Source organism: Schistocerca nitens, chromosome 2 (assembly GCF_023898315.1).
Source record: "Schistocerca nitens isolate TAMUIC-IGC-003100 chromosome 2, iqSchNite1.1, whole genome shotgun sequence".
Taxonomy (NCBI): Eukaryota; Metazoa; Arthropoda; class Insecta; order Orthoptera; family Acrididae; genus Schistocerca; species Schistocerca nitens.
This window is the reverse complement of record NC_064615.1, coordinates 650,998,599-651,022,196: the sequence shown is the minus strand read 5'-3', so window position 1 is coordinate 651,022,196 and position 23,598 is coordinate 650,998,599. Positions and strand designations below refer to the sequence as shown.

The 23,598-nt window shown below is 39.6% G+C and overlaps 1 protein-coding gene across 1 annotated transcript in view; it reads left to right on the top strand.

The window, feature by feature from the left end:
* The first annotated feature begins 3,322 nt into the window (after positions 1-3,322).
* LOC126236768 (putative ATP-dependent RNA helicase TDRD12) overlaps positions 3,323-23,598 on the top strand; it is a 487,486-nt gene continuing 467,210 nt past the window's right edge. The window contains exons 1-3 of the mRNA XM_049946337.1: positions 3,323-3,598; positions 14,065-14,284; positions 19,853-20,109. Coding sequence (XP_049802294.1) covers positions 14,072-14,284; positions 19,853-20,109 — 470 coding nt within the window. The 5' untranslated portion in view covers positions 3,323-3,598; positions 14,065-14,071. The remainder of the gene's footprint in view (positions 3,599-14,064; positions 14,285-19,852; positions 20,110-23,598) is intronic.

Here is a 23,598-nt window from a genome sequence, read left to right as displayed (position 1 = left end):
AAGCTTTCAGCACATGTAAGTAGAGACATTACAGAGAGAGGAGAAGTTGCCATATATGTTAAAATCTGTCATAGTGTGAAAAATTTAGAAACTAAAAAAGTTTGTGTAAAGCAACATATAGAAGCATGTACATGTGAGCTTAACTAAATAAAAGTACTTTTATAATCGTAGCTGTGTATAGGTCCCCCTTGGGAAATTTTCAGCTATTTTTGAAAAACTTGGATTCCTTGTTGTGGTGTCTGTCAGACAGAATGAAGCAAATTATTGCTTGTGGGGATTTCAATGTAGATTTTCTGAAAGGATCTGATAGAAAGCTTGACCTTGAAATATTACTTTGTTATTTCTATTTGATGTTAGTTACTGATGTGCCTACTTGAGTGGTACAGGAAAGCATGACACTGGTATGTTTTTACAGACCAAGATAAACTTAAACAAATAAAAATTTTTCCTGTGAGAATGGTCTTTCTGATCATGATGCACAGCTAGTTACAGTATATGACGTAGCTCCATGCAGTAATGCAAAAATTCCTACAAAATAATGTGTTCAATTAATGATTTAACAATTGAAAATTTTAGGGAAAGCTTGAAATGGGTAGACTGGGATGAGGTGTACAGGGAACCTGATACTCATTTAAAATTTAACCTATTTCATGATATGTTTGGGAGTATATTTGAAATCTGTTTTCCTAAGAAAGAAGTGAAATATAATTGTAATAAACCACCTAGAAAGCCATGGCTTACTAAAGAGCCAAAAATATCTTGTAAACAGATAAGGGAAACGTATATTATAGCTAGGTGGTGTAATGAACCAGAAACAGTGAAACTTTATAAAAACTATTGCACTGTATTAAAAAAGTTATTAACAAATCCAGAAGTATGTGCCTTATATCTGAGATTGACACATCTGATAACAAAATTAAAACAGTTTGAAATATTGTTAAAAGGGAAACAGGGTGACTGAGAGCACAGGAAGACTGTATTTCTATCAAACTCAATGAAAAGTTTATTAACAAAAAGTCAGAAATAGGAAACATTTTTAATAATAATTTTTTAAGTGTCAAAGAGAAAATAGGATCCAGTTATTCATTAGAAAATGCAACACAGAATATGGGAGAGGCAGTACCTATGCAACTGGATAAAACTGAAATTCAACCCATCTCTCCTACTGAAATTAGGAAAATAATAAATTCCATCAAAAGTAAAAGATCACATGGAGTTGACAGCTTTTCCAACAGAGTACCAAAACTTTGTTCCCAACAGATAAGTAGGATTCTCTGCCATATACGTAGTATCTCACTGAAGCAGGGCATTTTTCCAGATAGCCTGAAATACACTATTGTTAAACCATTGCATAAAAAAGGGGATTGGTCTGATGCTAACTACTTCCCAGTCTCACTTCTGACAACTGATACAAAATTCTTGAAAAAGTAATGTATTCAAGAGTAGCATCACATATCTGTAACAATGAAGTATTAACAAAATGTCAGTTTGGTTTTCAGAAAGGCTTTCCAACAGAAAATGCTGTATATGTTTTCACTGATCAAATATTAAATGTTTTGAATGACTGGACATCACCCACTGGGATATTTTGTGATCTCTCACAGGCTTCTGATTGTGTGAATCATGAAATTCTTCTAGATAAGCTTAAGTATTGTGGTATGACTGGGACAGTGCACAAATGGTTTAATTCATATATAACTGGAAGTATGGAGAAGATTGAAATAAATACTACAGATATTTCCAAAAATCAGCCAAGTCTGGAGGTATCAGGAATGGTGTCCTACAGGTTGCAATATAGTGTCTCTATTGCCCTTAATATATACTAATGATATGCCACTCTATATTCATGAAGATGCAAAACTAGTTCTTTTTGCTGATGATACAAGTATAGGAATCACACCCAACAGACAATAATCAGCTGGGGAAATTGTAAATAATGTCTCTCAGATAATTATTAAGTGGTTCTCTGCAAATGGACTCTCACTAAATTTTGAGAAAACACAGTGTATACAATTCTGCACAGTAAATGGCGTAACATCATTGATAAATATAGACTATGAACAGAAGTGTATTGCTAAGGCTGAATATTCAAAATTTCTTGGTGTGTGCATTGATGAGAAAATGAACTGGAAGAAACCATTTATGATATGCTGAAATGGTTAGGTTCAGCTACTTATGCTATTAGGGTTATTGCAAATTTTGGTGATAAACATATCAGGAAATTAGCCTAATATGCCTATTTTCATTCACTGCTTTCATATGGCATCATATTTTGGGGTAATTCATCATTACGAGAAAAAGTTTTAATTGCAACAAAAGAATAATAGCTGGAGCGCACCAAAGATCACCTTGCAGACATTTATTTAAAGAACCCGGGATGTTCTCAGTACCATATATTCACTTGTGAAATTTGTTATTAATAACCCACCCCATTTTAAATATAGCAGTGAAGACAACACTAGAAGAATGGGCGATCTTCACTATTCTGGGTTACATCTGACTTTGGTACAGAAAGGGGTGAATAATGCTGCCACAAAAATCTTTGATCATTTGCCAAATAGCTTTAAAAGTGTGACAGATAACCAATGAGCATTTGGAAACAAATTAAAAGAATTTGTAAATGATATCTCCTTCTACTCAACAGATGAATTTTTGTAAAGGAAGTGGCAACTGTAAAATAATAATAACAATTATTCTTATTATACTGCTAAAGAAAACTTATGCTAGAGTGACACGTTCCACATAATTACGAAATATCGTATTCAGGATCTATGGAAGAACTATTAATGTAATGTAATGATATCCGGAACAAAACTGACTTGACATGATGGACAATGTGAATATACCTTGACGGGACATCGCCGAGACGGACAGTGTGAATTGGCCTTGACTTTTAAGATCTAATGTTCAATAATGGCAAACTGACAAGAGGAAAAGCTGACGAAGAAGTCTGGGACAATTTGGTCTGAAGTGAGAAAACAAGTTTATATCAAAAGAATTACAGAAATATGGGCACACAGGAAAGACAATCAAGGTTTTAATTATTTTGTACAGTCTGAAATAGGGCAATTCGAATAAATATAATAATAAAGTTATGTTTGTGCGCATTCTTTTTAAGATCTGGCTTTCTGTGTCAGTAAAGATTCCTGAAAAAGCTTTTTCCTTTTGTAAGAAGCTTATATTATTGTTAGTAAAAATTTTGCGGGAAATTACGAGCTTTAGCTTAATGCATATCTTTCGTGGATGATGTTTGGTAGCACGTTGCGGCCGGCGTGTTGCATGTGTGGTGTTGGTGGTAAATATGAAAGTTGGGTGGGTACGTTCTGGCTTTTGAAATGTATAATGGTTGGTGGAACAGTGATGATAGTACTTGTGTTCGTTCACATATAACGAACAAATAAGGGCAACGTCTTTTCAGTTTATGTCAGTTGTACTCTTGAAGTTTGCTTTGTGTAATAGTGCTGTGTTAAGAGCGAAAAATATTGAAATCTAATACTTAACATTTCCACAAAACCTCACTGTTACCTGCGGTGACCTCGAATAGAGAAAGAATCTCTGTTTTATAGAGGGACCTTTTTATCGACTGAAACTTGCTGAGGTAATACACATCTCTTGCATGTTATAGTATGTATATATATTTTTGTTGTTATAGTTCACATAAATTTATCATTTTGTAATATTGAACTGTAAACAGTTTATGTAAAAGAAGCAAACAACAAAAAGCTTGAATATTACCGGTAATTTTCGCAGTAGCTATGTGATATTTGTTAGTAAACAGCAACATCTTAATTTTGTGCTTAATCTTTACTTATACATCATCATAACAACGAGTGAACTGTCTGTTGATTTTTATATGGTACATGCACAGGGAAAAAGGTTACCATTTGCAATTTACTGTTAAGGTGTTCTTCATATTTACATGGATGTATGGATGCACAGTGGACAGGTTGCTGCTGATACATAAAAATAATCAACCATTTAAGTACGAAGATTATTATAATAAGCACATAAGAACAAGAATTTAGTAGTAGTAGTAGTAGTAGTTTATTAATCCAGGAATCACTGTGTGACAATAGAGTAACTGTGAGTTTAACATAAGGAAAATATATCAATATTTATTACTAGTGCTGTGCAATTTACCTTTTAGGATTGAATGAACTGTTGCAGTATTACATTTGAATAAAACAACATTGAAATAAGTCGGGTAATAGTAATTATTCTGCCACTAGAAAGAATTGATCCACAATCACTCAATACTTTTTGCTTTAAATAGCTCCACTGGTAGAGACTGAACACTGGTAGTGCACTACAGATTTTTATGGGCAGTATCAGCAAAATTTGACAGTTGAATAGTGTCTGAGACCGATCAGTGGTGCAGAATAGGAAAGGATGTGTATTCTGGTTGAAGGCCAATGCAAGGGTAATAGTCTTCTTCCTAAGTTAAGAATTAGTTAAAAGGTGGTTTACAAAAGGCACCCCAGTATGAGGATAAATTTTTTATGTATTGAGATTTTCCTCTGTGGAGAGGTTTTTCTGCAATATAACAAATAAACAGAAATTATTACATGTTACATTGTTGTTGTTGTGGTCTTCAGTCCTGAGACTGGTTTGATGCAGCTCTCCATGCTACTCTATCCTGTGCAAGCTTCTTCATCTCCCAGTACTTACTGCAACCTACATCCTTCTGAATCTGCTTAGTCTATTCATCTCTTGGTCTCCCTCTACGATTTTTACCCTCCACGCTGCCCTCCAATGCTAAATTTGTGATCCCTTGATGCCTCAGAACATGTCCTACCAACCAGTCCCTTCTTCTTGTCAAGTTGTGCCACAAACTCCTCTTCTCCCCAAGGGTCGACAGAAGCGTCTGATCCCACACGTCGGCTTTGACCCGTGACATAAGGGTGTTGTCGTGTGTGACGTCATGACGGCGCGGAGTTTGGTTTGAGTGTGGCTGTCTCCAGTTCTGTTTTATCTTATTTTATTTACTTTTCTAATCTGTTCGTTCTATCTCGTGAGATTTCTTTTTTTTTTTTTTTAATTTAAGAACACTTATTACTTATTTTAATTATCTGTTTCCTCCAATTTCTGTTTTAGTTTATTATATTTATCTTTCTGATCTGTTCGTTCTATCCCGTGAGATTTTTTTTTAAAAAAGACAAAAAACACTAATCAGCTACTGAAGCATCTTTATCTTCTATGGGTTGCACGGGTTACGACCCCTGGGGAGGTGGGTGGGTATTCATACATGGCTGTCTTCACTTACACGTTGTAGCTACGCAAGGCGTCTAAATTTGTTTATATTTAGTTTGCCCCCCATCCAAAACACCCCATTTCCCGTGCTTGTCCCGTTAGTGTCATTAGGCTTCTTGTGGAAAGTGTGTGTGTTTGTTTTTGTTTCCGCCATATTTGTGACGTCATGGGTCAGAGCAGACGGGCGGGATCGGACGCTTCCGTATTTCCCTCCCCAATTCTATTCAGTACCTCCTCATTGGTTATGTGATTTACCCATCTAATCTTCATCATTCTTCTGTAGCACCACATTTCGAAAGCTTCTATTCACTTCTTGTCCAAACTATTTATCGTCCATGCTTCACTTCCATACATGGCTACACTCCATACAAATACTTTCAGAAACGACTTCCTGACACTTAAAACCATCCTCGATGTTAACAAATTTCTCTTCTTCAGAAACGCTTTCCTTCCCATTGCCAGTCTACATTTTATATCCTCTCTACTTTGAGCATCATCAGTTATTTTGCTCCCCAAATAGCAAAACTCCTTTACTACTTTAAGTGTCTCATTTCCTAATCTAATTCCCTCAGCATCACCCGACATAATTCGACTACATTTCATTATCCTCGTTTTGCTTTTGTTGATGTTCATCTTATACCCTCCTTTCAAGACACTGTCCATTCCGTTCAACTGCTCTTCCAAGTCCTTTGCTGTCTCTGACAGAATTACAATGTCATCGGCGAACCTCAAAGTTTTTATTTCTTCTTCATGGATTTTAATACCTACTCCGAACTTTTCCTTTGTTTCCTTTACTGCTTGCTCAATATACAGATTGAATAACATCGGGGAGAGGTTACAACCCGTCTCGCTCCCTTCCCAACCACTGCTTCCCTTTGATGTCCCCTGACTCTTATAACTGCCATCTGGTTTCTGTACAAATTGTAAATAGCCTTTCGCTCCCTGTATTTTACCCTTGCCACCTTTAGAATTTGAAAGAGAGTATTCCAGTCAACATTGTCAAAAACTTTCCCTAAGTCTACAAATGCTAGAAATGTAGGTTTGCCTTTTCCTTAATCTATTTTCTAAGATAAGTCGTAGGGTCAATATTGCCTCAACTGTTCCAACATTTCTGCGGAATCCAAACTGATCCTCGCCGAGGTTGGCTTCTACCAGTTTTTCCATTCGTCTGTAAAGAATTCGCGTTAGTATTTTGCAGCCGTGACTTATTAAACTGATGTTCGGTAATTTTCACATCTGTCAACACCTGCTTTCTTTGGGATTGGAATTATTATATTCTTCTTGAAGTCTGTGGGTATTTTGCCTGTCTCATACATCTTGCTCACCAGATAGTAAAGTTTTGTCAGAACTGGCTCTCCCAAGGCCGTCAGTAGTTCCAATGTAATGTTGTCTACTCCCGGGGCTTTGTTTCGACTCAGTTCTTTCAGTGCTCTGTCAAGCTCTTCACGCAGTATCGTATCTCCCATTTCATCTTCTTCTACATGCTCTTCCATTTCCATAATATTGTCCTGAAGTACACGGCCCTTGTGTAGACCCTTTATATACTCCTTCCACCTTTCTGCTTTCCCTTCTTTGTTTAGAACTGGATTGCCATCTGAGCTCTTGATATTCATACAAGTGGTTCTCTTCTCTCCAAAGGTCTCTTTAATTTTCCTGTAGGCAGTATCTATCTTACCCCTTGTGAGATAAGCCTCTACAACCTTACATTTGTACTCTAGTCATGCCTGCTTAGCCATTTTGCACTTCCTGTCAATCTCATTTTTGAGACGTTTGTATTCCTTTTTGCCTGCTTCACTTACTGCATTTTTGTATTTTCTCCTTTCATCAATTTAATTCAGTATCTCTTCTGCTACCCAAGGATTTCTACTAGCCCTCGTCTTTTTTCCTACTTGATCCTCTGCTGCCTTCACTACTTCATTCCTCAGAGCTACCCATTCTTCTTCTACTGTATTTCTTTCCCCCATTCCTGTCAATTGTTCCCTTATGCTCTCCCTGAAACTCTGTACAACCTCTGGTTTAGTCAGTTTATCCAGGTCTCATCTCCTTACATTCCCACCTTTTTGCAGTTTCTTCAATTTTAATCTACAGTTCATAACCAATAGATTGTGGTCAGAGTCCACATCTGCCCCTGGAAATGTCTTACAATTTAAAACCAGGTTCCTAAATCTCTGTCTTACCATTATATAAACTATCTGAAACATTCTAGTATTTCCAGGGTTCTTCCATGTATACAACCTTCTTTCATGATTGTTGAACCAAGTGTTAGCTATGATTAAGTTATGTTCTGTGCAAAATTCTGCCAGGCGGCTTCCTCTTTCATTTCTTAGCCCCAATCCATATTCACCTACTACATTTCCTTCTCTTCCTTTACCGAGTGAGGTGGCGCAGTGGTTAGCACACTGGACTCGCATTCGGGAGGACGACGGTTCTATCCCGTGTCCGGCCATCCTGATTTAGGTTTTCCGTGATTTCGCTAAATCGATTCAGGCAAATGGTACCTTTGCAAGGGCACGGCCGACATCCTTCCCTAATCCGATGAGACCGATGACCTCGCTGTTTGGTCTCTTCCCCACAAACAAGCAAACAAAACTTCCCTTCCTTTTCCTGCTGTCGAATTCCAGTCACCCATGACTATTAAATTTTCGTCTCTCTTCACTACCTGAATAATTTCTTTTATTTCATCATACATTTCTTCAATTTCTTCGTCATCTGCAGAGCTAGTTGGCATATAAACTTGAACTGCTGTAGTAGGCGTGGGCTTCGTATCTATCTTTGGCACAATAATGCGTTCACTATGCTGTTTGTAGTAGCTTACCCGCACTCCTATTTTTTTATTCATTATTAAATCTACTCCTGCATTACCCCTATTTGATTTTGTATTTATAACCCTGTAATCACCTGACCAAAAGTCTTGTTCCTCCTGCCACCGAACTTCACTAATTCCCACTATATCTAACTTTAACCTATCCATTTCCCTTGTTAAATTTTCTAGCATACCTGCCCAATTAAGGGAACTGACATTCCACGCTCCAATCCTTAGAACGTCAGTTTCCTTTCTCCTGATAACGACATCGTCCTGGGTAGTCCCCACCCGGAGATCCGAATGGGGGACTATTTTACCTCCGGAATATTTTACCCAAGAGGACGCCATCATCATTTAACCATACAGTAAAGCTGCATGCCCTGAGGAAAAGTTACGGCTGTAGTTTGCCCTTGCTTTCAGCCGTTCGCAGTACCGGCACAGCAAGGCCGTTTTGGTTATTGTTACAAGGCCATATCAGTCGATCATCCAGACTGTTGCCCCTCCAACTACTGAAAAGGCTGCTGCCCCTCTTCAAGAACCACATGCTTGTCTGGTCTCTCAACAGATACCTCTCTGTTGTGGTTGCACCTACGGTAGGGCTATCTGTGTCGTGGAGGCACACAAGCCTCCCCACAAACGGCAAGGTCCATGGTTCATGGTTTGTATGTGTTACATAAGATCTTAATTTATCTCCTTACGATTTCTTTCCAGGTGTTTGTGTTGTAAGTCTTCCTCCTCTGCCTCAGGTCTTCTCATTGTTAATTGTACATTTTGGAACAAGGTGGTCATAGGGTGACCTCCTCTCTTCTTTCCCTCTGGTTCCCATTCCAGGATCATTTTTGATATTCTGGTTTCCTCCGTTTTTCTTACATGGCCATACCATTGTGATGTCCTTCTATCCATCGTGTCATGTATTCTTTCTCTTACTTCCATTGTCTTTACTATTTTGTTGTGTCCTTTTTGCTCACCTTCATCAGAAGTCTATTTGTACTGCTTGCAGTTTTCTTACATGTTTCAGATTAGTATACAAGTCTCCACTCCGTACATATCTATGCTCTCTAGTATCGACTTTTATGTGATTTTTTGGTTCAGTTTATTACATTTCCACTTCAAGATTGAGCTGAACATCCCAATGACCTTACTTCCACTGTTCTATCTCTGATTTTTCCTCCAGCTCTAAAATGGATCCCAAATAGGCCTAACGGAAAGTAGTGACCTTTTCAATTTTCAATTTTCTCACCCTCTATGTATAAGTCATCTGGATCATTAGTGAGGTATTCTGTTTTCTGGTACCGTAATTAATCTTCAATCGCCAGTTTCTGTATTCCATTGCTAACTGGTTATATCTCTGTTTTCTGCTATAACTGCTAGATTACAGCAAACAGTAGATGATGTGAAGAAACTCCATCTCTGATTTCTAACCACATCTGTTGCATTTACAAGGCCATCTCTTAAGACTTATGCATATATAGATTTTAAATAATGTTGCTGAAATGGGCCAGCCTTGTAACAGACTCTTGCTTGTTCTAAATTTCTGTGGATGTGTACTACCAATTTTCCCTTGACATATGTTATCTTTATATATTTTGTGTGTTATTTTAATTAAAGGACCCTTTATGTTCGATGTTCCTGACAAAGCTCTACCATCTGGAGAGCAAGATGTATGAGACAGGCGAAATACCCTCATACTTCAAGAAGAATATAATAATTCCAATCCCAAAGAAAACAGGTGTTGACAGATGTGAAAATTACCGAACTATCAGTTTAATAAGTCACGGCTGCAAAATACTAACGCGAATTCTTTACAGATGAATAGAAAAACTGGTAGAAGCCGACTTTGGGGAAGATCAGTTTGGATTCCGTAGAAATGTGGTAACATGTGAGGCAATACTGACCCTATGACTTATCTTAGAAGCTAGATTAAGGAAAGGCAAACCTACATTTCTAGCATTTGTAGACTTAGAGAAAGCTTTTGACAATGTTGACTGGAATACTCTCTTTCAAATACTGAAGGTGGCAGGGGTAAAATACAGGGAGCGAAAGGCTATTTACAATTTGTACAGAAACCAGATGGCAGTTATAAGAGTTGAGGGGCATGAAAGGGAAGCAGTGGTTGGGAAGGGAGTGAGACAGGGTTGTAGCCCCTCCCCGATGTTATTCAATCTGTATATTGCGCAAGCAATAAAGGAAACAAAAGAAAAGTTCGGAGTAGGTATTAAAATCCATGGAGAAGAAATAAAAACTTTGAGGTTCGCCGATGACATTGTAATTCTGTCAGAGACAGCAAAGGACTTGGAAGAGCAGTTGAACAGAATGGACAGTGTCTTGAAAGGAGGGTATAAGATGAACATCAACAAAAGCAAAACGAGGATAATGGAATGTAGTCGAATTATGTCGGGTGATGCTGAGGGAATTAGATTAGGAAATGAGACACTTAAAGTAGTAAAGGAGTTTTGCTATTTGGGGAGCAAAATAACTGATGATGGTCGAAGTAGAGAGGAAATAAAATGTAGACTGGCAATGGGAAGGAAAGTGTTTCTGAAGAAGAGAAATTTGTTAACATCGAGTATAGATTTAAGTGTTAGGAAGTCGTTTCTGAAAGTATTTGTATGGATTGTAGCCATGTATGGAAGCGAAACATGGACGATAAATAGTTTAGACAAGAAGAGAATAGAAGCTTTCGAAATGTGGTACTACAGAAGAATGCTGAAGATTAGATGGGTAGATCACATAACTAATGAGGTGTTGAATAGGATTGGGGAGAAGAGAAGTTTGTGGCACAACTTGACTAGAAGAAGGGATCGGTTGGTAGGACATGTTTTAAGGCATCAAGGAATCACAAATTTAGCATTGGAGGGCAGCGTGGAGGGTAAAAATCGTAGAGGGAGATCAAGAGATGAATACACTAAGCAGATTCAGAAGGATGTAGGTTGCAGTAGGTACTGGGAAATGAAGAAGCTTGCACAGGATAGATTAGCATGGAGAGCTGCATCAAACCAGTCTCAGGACTGAAGACCACAACAACAACAACATGTTCGATGTATGTAACTCTCTCCAAAGTAGTTTTCTCAGGACAGTATCATTTGCTTTTTTTTATATCTACAAAAATTAATCTTTTGTTATTTGATTTTTCCCTATGTTTCTCTAAGATCTGTTGTAATGTGAAAATATGGTATACACTTGATCTACCAGCTGTGAAACCACATTGTTCTTCCTGGGTTTAAAACTTTATTTCTAGCTTATTTTGATTATTTTCCCAAAAATTCTCTTTAACATGTTTATAACACAGATTCCTCGATAGTTTGAGCAACTTTTGAAATCTCCTTTGTTAAATATAGTATTAATATAGCCCAACTTAATTTCCTTGGATACTGAATCTCCATGTAACATTTTATTTAAGAACCATCTTATTAATTTCACAATTTTGTCACCACCGTATTTTAAGAACCCCAAACTGATACTGCCTGTTCCAGGTGATATGCCACTCTTCCCTGTTCTTAATACCTTACTCACTTCACTTTCTAAGGTTGGGATCTCTTCCTCTTTCTGTTACTTTTCTTCTACTGTTCCTTCCTCCATATACTCTATCCTCATTTAATAATTTCCAGAAATATTCTTCCCATTCTTTTGATGTTATTAGTTGAAGATTGATTTTGGTTTTTGTCTCCTGTCCTTTTAATACTGACCACTGAGCGCACTTCTTTCGCTCTCCCAAATCCCAGTTTGTTGTCGACACTGGCACATGTCCTTTCCCATGCTTCATTTTTTGCTATCATTATTTTTTTAATCACTTTATCCAATTTAACATTCAATGACTGGTTAAATGCATTCCTCTTTTCTGTAACTGACACCTCAATTTCCTCTGACAACCGTTCTACTGTACAGCTGTGGTTGTTTCTTCTTATTCCCAGCACCTCTGTTGCTATATTTATAACACTGGATTTTATGTATTAATATGTTTCCTCTGTACTTCCTTGAAATGTTTCTCCCAATCTTATTTCCATTATGGCAGCAAAGAATGTTCATATGCTTTCATTTTGTAGGCTGTTAGTATTGAAGTGTAGGTTTTGAGCTTTCTGAGCACAGTTCGTTTTAATGTTTTTAGAATAATTCTTTGCATTCTTCCATTACCGGAAGTGTTTCGTTTTTACTAGATAACTGTGTGATACACACAGGGCTCCCATATAAGATCTAGCATCTGCTGCCTTGAATCTACTTGTCTGACTAATGATAGTATGATCTATTATAGAGCAAAGTTCTCTAGTATTCTGTTGCCAAGTATATTTATGGATAGCCTTGTATTTAAAAATTGTGTTGGTAATTTTCAGTCCAAACTGTTCACAAATTTCAATCAATCGTTCTCCATTGTCATTACATTCTGTCCCTCCATGTTTCTCCACTGTTGGACGTGATTATCTAATTCCTACTCTTCCATTCATATACCTTATGACAGTCAGTTCTTTCCTCCTTGGTATTTTTTCTGTAGTTTCCGTAAGTATCTTTCTCCTGGTCTCTTGCATCATTTGTGGGTGCATATACACCAATAATTATAACTTCCCAGGCAAATAGGAATTTCTACCACAATAATACATTCATCAATAAATTTCCAATTGGTGATTCTCCTTTTCTGTTCTTTCTTTGTCATAATGTAGACTCCTGCTTTGACTGTTACCACTTTGGATGCCCCATTCCAAGTATGTACATAATTACCAAGTTCTTCTTCTTCACCTTTCCTCCTGGTCTCACAGAGTATGACAACATCCATTTTGAACCTGTAAAGTTCTGTTGGTAATATATTCAGTTTTGTGTAAATATCTTGCACATTCTAGCATCCAAATGTCATTTCCTTTTTTTCTTCTCCAGTTTGTCATTCAAGATTTCGTTTTTTTTCCCTGAGGCATAGTATTATGTTTTTCTTTTTACATTTTAATTTTTTGACACAACTGCCACCTTTGGGGACCAGGTAATTTGTTTTCAAGGTTTTCTTCCTTTAGCCTTTAATAAACCAATATCAAGCTACAAGGCAGCAGCCATTAGTTTTGGTCCACCTCAGCATTTTATTTCCATGATATCCACCGTATCTGGTGAGCATTCCCCTACCCGCCACCTAGGTAGGTGCCCAATGGAAGACCAGCAACTCCACAAGGGATAAGGATAAATGTAAATCGTAGAAGTAACTGATGCCTAAGAAGAATTATGTTACAGTGTTTGCAGTTTATAATGAGAATTAATCACTTGAGGAGAGGGATACCAATCAATACTGGCATCACCAGATAGTGTGCCTTTGTTTTCAATGCTAATTAAACAAAAGGATCCTGTACTGTAGGAAGTTTTTAGAACTTTTAGTATCATTGTTCTGAAGCAATGCAAAAATAATTTGTCAGTGCTGCTTGCTACCTTGTACATTATGTCCTTACTTGTCCACTGGAACTGGCATGCTTATTATTTTGTAGTCCTCTAGTTCTCTTTGTCAATTTGTAAGAAGAGAGTTACTTTATTGCTGAAAACTTGAAAGTACTGAAACTAAAATTTCAGTGAGAGATTGATGCTAATTTAACCATGGTTTATTACGTATTTGTAACTTAATTGAACTCCTGGCTCAGGTATCTGAGTAACTTACTTTTTGTTCTTTTCTTTTCACTTCATTTTCCTTTAAAATAAGTGCTATTTTAAATGAACACTTTGTATCCTTTTTTGTTTCACATTCCAGTATTTCTTCATGAGGTTCTTTTGCTTTCAGAGGTGTTAACATGTTGTCAAGTTTGTCTGGAAGCAATGTGGAAATAATGAACTAACAATTTGACCTATGTCTGCACCATCTTTCTTGTACATTTTGTGTGCCAGTTGTCTTCCCCTCCCTTTTCTTTTCATACTTCTGTGTTTAAATGTGAAAAACTGAAGTAACCTATATGTAGCTCAGATACACTGTAAAGCTTCAGCATGTTATACATTTTTATGTAAGCCGAAAATAATTGTGTGCTTGAGGACTAATTGTAACAATATTGTTTCAGAGTTAACATGGAGAAGCATAATATTATTGCTGAATTGCCATCAGATGCTAAGAAAGTAGTATTAGGTGACATGATTAGCAGTTCAGCATTTTGGGTCATGGACCCTAACGACATAAAAATGTCTGAGCAGCGTAAAGAATTCCTAGTGAAGGAAGAAATACTGTCAATCCGCTGCAGTCAGGCAAAAGCATCTGATCATTTCCTACCAAAAGAAGCAGAGGTATGATTTGCTAAGCTGCGTTAGAAAATTGTAATATGCTTTATGCTTGATCTGACTTACATGTTAGGTATTTTCTTGCACTCCATAAAAAAGTCTAATTTGAGGTAAATACTGACTCCTAGTTTCTCTTTAAATGTCCGACTTTCAATACAGATCTTTTTATCTTTGTAGACCAGTAAACATCTCATTATGTAAAAGTAAACTCTAGTGTGATATATAGGAACTGATACTTTTGTAAGAAAGGCTCAGGGAGGAGGGCAGTGACTGAAAGAAGACATTTTAGGCACATTTACCTTAACTAGTCTGTACAGTATGGAGTGTAATATTACAACTTTCTTGTTAATCAATGGGAAAGAGCATTCTGTCGATACTGAAAGAGAGCAAAAGGTTACAAAATTTGATCACAAAGTTGTGAATAAATTGTAGAAAGCAGCAATTAGATGACTTACCAATTTGCCTCAAATTCATACATTTTGGGAAAGCCTTTGATCCAGTTTCAACAAAATTTGTACTATACATATAGTAGGGAGCTACGAAAGTGGCAGCTGGAAGGGTAAGTGGATAAGGCACCCCCTCCACCTTTCATGCATGTTTCACCCACTTGTTTTCTCACTGCACACCTCAGTTGCCACGAGTTGGCAGTCTTTGGCCCACATGTCTAGCCGATCTAAGCGAACTATGCTGTCAGATAATGCTGTCTGTATGCTCAGTGCATTACAAGGTATTCATTTGAAAATGGTGCCTGAAATCTGTAGGTAGCAGAAGCTGTCAGTGACTTATTTTGAACACTTTATTATGATATCAAATCCATACACCAAGAAAATGCTTTGAAAACACTGTAGTGAGATAGCAGCCCCTCCATATTAATGTATTCTTGTGTGTTTAGAAGGTATATTACAGCCATATACATTATTAATTTTCATCTGTTAAATTATAAAACTATTTCAGTTTTGATTATGTGATCATTCAAGCGTTCCCTGAGGTTGCACATTAATTTTAACCTCGCTACAAGACAAAAGACGCAAGTTTTCTGCAGGGGCGATTCTAGAAGTTGGTCAAGGGGGGAGGGGGTTTGGGGGAATGGAATATGGCTTAACAAAAGGAGAATTGGGGTCCTCTACCAACAAATTGGTAAAATTTGGTGTTGCTTAATGTAGTTTTTGGTAACTGTTTTAGAGTTCAGGGTAAAAAATGTGCATTAATAAATAACAAGATGCCTGTTTAAAGTTAAATGATAGCCGGCCGGGGTGGCCAAGCGGTTCTAGGCGCTACAGTCTGGAACCACGCAACTGCTACAGTCGCAGGTTCAAATCCTGCCTCAGGCATGGGTGTGTGTGATGTCCTTAGGTTAGTTAGGTTTAAGTAGTTCTAAGCTCTAGGGGACTGATGACCTCAGAAGTTAAGTCCCATAGTGCTCAGAGCCATTTGAACCATTTTTTAAGTTAAATGATATTTATTGATTTAGGTAGTAAGCTATTTGACACTCTTATTCTTTTGTTAAAATGTGTTTGGAATACATTGCAACCTATATTGCTATATAATTATATAAAAAATGATTGATTCTTTTAGAATAATATATTCACTGATTTCTGAAGTCATTTTATCCAGTGTAATATGATACTCTGTGTGTGTATGTGTGTGTGTGTGTGTGGGGGGGGGGGTATAGCCCCCCCCCCCCTCCCTTGCCACTGCCCCTCGTCTTCTGGTCCCCACAAGTAACACCGAAGAACATGACAGCATAGTCAGGTTTGGTGGCTGTTCTGCTTTGTACTGATAATTGGGGAGGGGGAGGAAAGAGAAGAGGACAGCAAAGGGAGCGGAGAGAGGGAAGGGGATGGGATGGAACAACAAACACAACATTTGATGCAATATTTTACTCTTTAGTATTATTGCTCGGAAGACTGACTAACTGAGGAGTCATTTGAAGTAATGACAATACCTTCAGTGCACTTTTGTTGGATGCCTGCCTTCAGAAATTCTTTTTTTAAATAGAATTTCAGCGTGGTGTAAATTGTTAATCCAGTGGTACATTGTGACATCATCAATTGCTTCCTCATGTAGATTCTTCACATCTTTCATTCTTGATGTAACCTTTCTTTTTACTAGTGTCCATATATTTTCTATGGGTTTGTATTGGTAAACTTACAACGTCGTGACCCATTTCTGCTGTTAAGCTGTGAAATTCTATTGATTATTCATATTTTGGTGCCTGAATTCCACCACCATCTCTGCTGTTGTGTAGTGACCTGAAATGGAAATACTTTTCTCTTCTAGCCACTGTGCGATTTCTTCCTTCTCTGTGCTTCAGCTAGGAATTTTTTCTGTTGTTCTCAAATGATAACTGGAATTATTCATGACAATCACAGAACCCTCTTCTAAACCACATAATAAACGCAAAAACTAGTCTTTACCTATGTCACTATTCATTTCTTGAAGATAATCTGTGTATTTGCAGTATGTAAATATTAGCTTTGCACCTTTGATAAAGCCGTAATTGGATGACCCTGCATGACAGACCATACATAAGCATGTTTCTTTTGCCAGTTGGCACTTCCAGCCGGCCATTGGCTTGCAGGTCCCACCAGATGTGCTTTCTTTCGTGATTTTGATCCAGCCAAGTTGCTGTGAGGTGAATAAGAAGGCAACAATGATTTTCTTTCCTGATGCTGTGTATTCTTAACAGAAAATTAGCTCTAGCTGCTACTGTATGTACGTATACATCACACTCCACAAGCCACCTAATAGTGAGCAATGGAGGGCACTTATGGTTGTGTCAAGCCCTGTACCAGGCCTCTGTGCAAAGGCTGGTGAACCGCCACCTCATGTCAGGCAACGGCTACTTATTGTGTGTCAGGCATATAAAACGCTGTTCACACCATACACACCCGCCTACCATACTGTTGCTCAGCCTCCACTGGAAAGGCTTTTTCGTAAGTGGCAACAGGCAACGAGGCGCTATGGGATTCGTGCACAGGATTGCCTTCTAAAGATGGGTGTGGCCAGTCTTCATGTTTTACATCGTTGTGGGAGCAGATTTCCACCTCGGCTTCACCAGAGTCCCAGACGTACTTTAGACTTGACGAATTTTAAGAAAGATCATACGTCAGATTTTACATTTCAGTCTCTGTATTTTAACATTTTAGATATACATCATGGTTTCACAGTAAACAAGAGCATTCCCTTGGCTGCTCTGTCATGTTCTCTGACCAGGATTCACCTTTCTCACGAGTATACCATTTTCTCAGTGGAGCTCCACGTGATCCTGGAGGCACTGAGGTAGATGCATCGTACTCGGGGCAAACAGTTTCTCATTTGCTACAATTCCTTAATGCCTTGCAATCATTACAGAACCCGTACCCAGCTGAGTAGTGGTCTGGCTGATATATGACTAACTGTACTTGCTCCAACGGCAGGGTAAGCAGGTGTCATTCTGCTGGGTGCCAGGTCATGTAGGGATATGGGGAAATGAAGAGACCGATCAGTCTGCCAAGGAGGCCTGCAGAGGGCAGGATGTGGCACAGTGTCATATTCCCTTTCAGGCTGTTGTTTCTGCACTATAGCCCGCATCTCGTGGTCGTGCGGTAGCGTTCTCGCTTCCCACGCCCGGGTTCCCGGGTTTGATTCCCGGCGGGGTCAGGGATTTTCTCTGCCTCGTGATGGCTGGGTGTCGTGTGATGTCCTTAGGTTAGTTAGGTTTAAGTAGTTCTAAGTTCTAGGGGACTTATGACCACAACAGTTGAGTCCCATAGTGCTCAGAGCCATTTGAACCATCTGCACTATACAGGAAGTGCATACAGTTGTGGGATGAGGAATGGCTGGCAGTGACAGCCAATAAGCTGCGGTTGGCGAAGTCAACAACCCAGCCATGCCGTTCCTCCTGCCAGTTGCTCAGGCAGCATGAAGTGACCCTCATATGTCTTAGAATCAGGAACTGCCCTCTCACTCATAGCTTTTTACTATGGCGAGAGAATCCCCCATTTTGTGATGCTTGTGGTGTGCACATCTCTATATGCCATATCTTAATGGAGTGTGGTGCAAGGGCAGAAGCAAATATTGGTGGGGATCAGCCCTTTATTTCAGCTGATGATGAGACAAGTCTGACTAAGGTTTTAAAGTTTTGTGATGTGTCTGTACTCTGGCCTAAACTTTTAGGCTGGAGGTTTTGGGGTGTCAGAGTGGCTGGCTTCTCCTTGTTTTATTCTTGAGGTCAGCCAGCCATGTCCATCTGCTATATTGTTTTAGCTCCTTATAGTACTTTCTTCCTGTGTCGGTAATGTTTTACTCCTGACACAGTACTTCTTTCCGTGGTTCTGTGCGGGCACACACAGTTTTCCAACTTTTGTTACCTATGTTGTACGTGCTGTTTTATTTTCCTGTTTTTTGTATTTTATCAGCACTCATCGCAATCTGTTTTTGCGCAGCCGGCTGGAGAGGCCGAGCAGTTCTAGGCATGACAGTCTGGAACCGTGCGATCGCTACGGTCGCAGGTTCGAATCCTGCCTCGGGCATGGATGTGTGTGATGTCCTTAGGTTAGTTAGGTTTAAGTAGTTCTAAGTACTAGGGGACTGATGACCTCAGAAGTTAAGTCCCATAGTGCTCAGAACCATTTGAACCATTTTGTTTTTGCGCAGGTGCTAAAGATCTTGCTATCGTGTGCCCATACAAATATATCCATGTCTGTGTCCATGCCCATAGAAAGTAATTGATTTTTAGAATACTTAAGTTTGGATGTAGACTGATTAGGTCCTTACTTTTGTATGATTACATTAATTAATGACAGAACAGGTAAACTCCATTATTGATCTCAAATACGTGACGAAACTTATCACTGATTAAGAAATACTGTATGCTTGCGAAGTACAACTGTGATCAACAACTTGTACTTGAACAAAACTAGAACTACATTGACTTGACAGACACATGATACTAATAAACCCACAACAGTACCAGTTTACAAAGTTTTATTAAAATGTTGACATAAAAAGTTTTAATTAAGAATTAAAAGATCACTGATGTTCAGGTGCAGCATTATCCTTCACAAAAAAAAACGTAGATTTTTTTGACAGATCTTTGCCCAAAATTAGTTTTCTCTATAAAATTTAACATAATTCCAATCTGTTGACAGTTAGTTACAAAGAACTTTAGATAACTTTTTGACTGCATTAATATTTTAATTGATAATCTTTTCATGTGATCTCGTACAGAGGCTAAATAATTTAGGGTAGTTGGTTTTTCTTGACTGAGGAATTGATGACTTTGTTGTTTGGTCCCGTAACACCCCATCCCCAACCAACCATCTATCCCTAATAGTTAAAGGAAACAAATCTCCATCCTCTATAACACTTTGCACATCTTCTGTTTAGTTCTCTGTTTACTTCTGCTGTTAACTGGTTGCCTGCTTATCTCATTGAATATACTGCATAAAACATTGGAAAGCTATTAGTAAAAGCCTGGTTTTTCATTTTTGTGTGTGTAAACTTTACTCTTGGCATTACTCTTATTTCAGCAGTGTTTATTTTCATATTTGACTGCAACATTCTCTAGGATTTTTATATATTCTGTCACAGATGGTCGCAGTGCAGCATCCACTAACCCACAGATGGCACAGAGGAACTGTGCTTAGACTCTCGAAGCTGGACCGAGGCTACATTTATCGTGTTTTTCTAGTAGATTATGGTATCTCTATAGATGTCAGAAATGGAGCAATTAAGGAACTTCCCTGTGAAATGAGGAGGTTAAAACCGCAGGCCTATCAAATTGAGTTGTACGGTGTTGTACCTACAACTGTGGATTTAGATTATAATGTGATGAAAATGAAACGAATGTAAGTATAATGTCACTATTTGATATGTAACTTATATTTGGAAGGTTTCTGAAGTAAACTGTATGTCAATAAGAAAAACAAAACTTATATTAGACATAGTGACACACACAATGTGGGTGACTACATTTTGGAACATCAAATCTTGCTCATTAAACAACATTTACGTTATTTGAGGTGAAGTGGTAGTGAGCTAGGAGATGAGGTGCTGAGAGATGGAACACGCTGGCCAGACAATAACCTTGTTTCATAGTGGGCATTAAGTGCAGAAGTCCTAGGAAACAGAGAGAGAACACAGTGGCATGTTAATTAAAGTCCAACAGATCATTTGTCTGATCAGAGACACGAGGAACGAGGGAGGAGGAGTGAGAGAAAATCACTGTGTGGACATAAGCAAGATAAGAAACAGGAAGAGGCACATGGCAATGTCCATGACTCAAGTGGAAACAGATAAGTAAAGGGCAAGACAATAAATAATTGATAGCTGTAGAGAACATTGAATAGAAAGTATCAGAATCAAACTAAGAGCCAAGCTAGCATGTGGCAACTAACAATATTGATATTAATCACTTACTGCACATCAGATACTTCCCCTTGTAGCTAACTCCAGGGGGCTCACAGCTCTTTTGTGAGTACAGGATTGCCTATCATAGGCCCCTAACTTTTGCAGCATTACTTCCTTTCTGTGCTGCAAGCTTATATTTCCTCTATACCTCTCCTGTCTTCCTCTCCATCTGATGGTTTTCTTGGTGCAGACCCTGCTTGGACCTGGTTTACAATTTGGTACTCAATTTTCAACTTCCGGCATTTTCTAAAAGTGTTCGTTAAGTAAACACATGGTCTCCATTGTTGGGTTTGATCTAACCACCAGTTTTCAAAATTCTCCAGAAGTGCAGATCATACAGGAAAGGTCACCTGGTGCAGTGTATGCTCCACCTGTGTGCCTTTCCATCTTTGCACCCTTCCCTTTAATGAAGTAATACATACAAAACCCAGCCCTGTAGCCATCGTGTTGTGGGGGAGGGGGGGGGGTTGTTAAGAACCTCAACGATGGTAGTCACTGACTATGCAGGGGTCACACTGCTGGTGCCTGAGCTGAAACGTATGTGTCTTCATGACGGGCATGGGGTCTATAAGAGATGGATTACTGGCCTGTTAGCCATTGCTGAGGCTGGGTGGTGCCCATGGGGAGAGCCCCCATTTGGAGTGGCTGGCACCATGGTGGATGAGCCACAAATGAAGCAGATGAAGTTATCTCCCGCTGGTAGCCATACATCGCCAGCAGTCTCCGTGAAAGGAAAATCCTCTTTTAATGCAGAGTTAAGACCCTAAAATGTTCCCTTCCCTAGCTATGTCATGAGAGGAATGTAGGGCTAAGCAGCAAGTAGAGAAGTACTCCCCACAACACTTGCTTTGCACAAGGACTGATGCTGCCCAGTCATGGGCACTGCATGCTTGTGACATGCTGGGTAACGTACTGGTGACTGTCGCTCTCCATAACAGTTTAAATATGGTTCAGGGCATCATTTTCCACTGAGACTTGCTCTTGCAATCTGAAGATGAGATACATGCAAACTTGGAGTGACTGGGTGTAAGCTTTGGCCGTCTTGTACATAGGGGGCCAAAGGGTAATAGGGTCACTACTGGTGCCTTCGTCTCATCGTTTGAGGGCAATTCATTGCCTGAAGAGGTAAATGTGATGGTATACCGATGTGATCTGAAATTAAATGTTCACCTCCCCACCCCATCCCACCCAACCCAACCGCTTCCCTTTTGGTGCTTCAAGTGTTTGAAATTCGGGCACATGTCTTTGCATTGAAAACCGCATCTGTAGGGATTTTGGACGAGCATTGCATGTGAACACTCCTTGTGCCCCTCGCCCCATTTGTGTGAGCTGTGGAAAGCACGATTCTCCCTGCTCATGAGATTGCACTGTTTTCCAGAGAAAAGAGAAAATAAAGAATACAAGACTGGACAAACTAACTTACAAGAGGCCAAGAAGAAATATGAGCAGCTGCACCTAACATGTTGAACTGTGTCATATACTGCAGCTATGATGACTTCACCCCCTATGGTGATGGTACTTCCGCCCATTACACCTGCTACAGTGGGCCCACAGTACTGCTCAACCATGCCCCCTCCCCCCCCCCCCTCCCCCCAATGAATGGGAGCTCCCCTCTTGCTGCTTCTCCCACACCTACTTTGGGATCAGTGGGTTCCCACCCACCAGGGACATTGGTCCTCACCTTGCTTCACCTGCTCTTGCCAGGAAGGAATCCTTTGGAACACTTCCTTCCAAGGTTTCCACTGGTCTACAACCAGACACCAATCAGTGACTAAAGGAGCTGCAGGCTACTGGTCGCATGGCTTCACAGTCATCATCTTTAGCTGAAAATGATTCAGAGAAGCCCTCACAATCATCAAAATTCTCTAAGGAGAGGGAAGAAAAGAAAAAGTTCTCCAAGAAGAATATTCCAGTGGCAACCACACCACCAGATCTTACCGAGGCCCCCAGGGGGCTCACGGTTGTTTCATGAGTACGTGCGTGGTGAGCATGGGGCCCAGAGCTATTGCAGCCTTCCTTCTTTCCAGGGCTGCATTTCCTTGCCCTTCCCCTCCTTTCCTCTCCTTGCTCCTTCCCCTTTGCCCTCTCCTCTCCCTGTCTTGGTGTCCTTGCTTATGTTGGCCCTGCTATCCTCCTGGTTATGTTGGTTTTGCAATTTAGTTTTGTTGCGTAATCACCTCATCCTTTTGGCATTCCATTACTAAATTTCTCTTCCATAGTGTGAGCCATTTGGGGAAGAGCACCTTACCTAGTATCTCCGACGTGTGCCCTCCTAATTCGTTCCACCTTTTCTTTCACGACGTCGTCTGATGCTAGGGTGCATAGCCAGCCCGTGTGGTGGGGTCGCTGTGTACCCTTTTGGTTGAGCCCCCTGAACCCACAGGGATCACACTTCTGATACATGAGCTGTGACCTCGTCATGTAAGCCTAGGAGTGATTGCTTGTCATCCTGGAGCATCGGAACTCCAGGCAATGGCTGCCGTGCCAGATGGCCCTTGCTGTGGCTGGCTGACACCTGTGAGGAGAGCCCCTGATTGGAGTGGGTGGTATCAGGGCAGACACTATGCAAATGAAACACATACGGGTCCAGAACTCTGGCCGTTCTTCTGCGGCTGTCTCTCTGCATGGAACTGATTCTTTTAGTACTGCTTCTCTTGCCCCTTCGGCCTTTCCTTCCATGGCTACCCCTAGGAGGGGGCTCAGGCCCGTCGGCTAGGGGCGAAACCTTTCCCCCGCTATCTGGTTTGCACCAGGACTGGTGGGGATACTTTCACCAATACCAAACCTTTATTTTTTGTGGCATACCGTATTTACTCGAATCTAAGCCGCACTTTTTTTCCGGTTTTTGTAATCCAAAAAAACCGCCTGCGGCTTAGAATCGAGTGCAAAGTAAGCAGAATTTCTGAAAAATGTTGATAGGTGCCGCC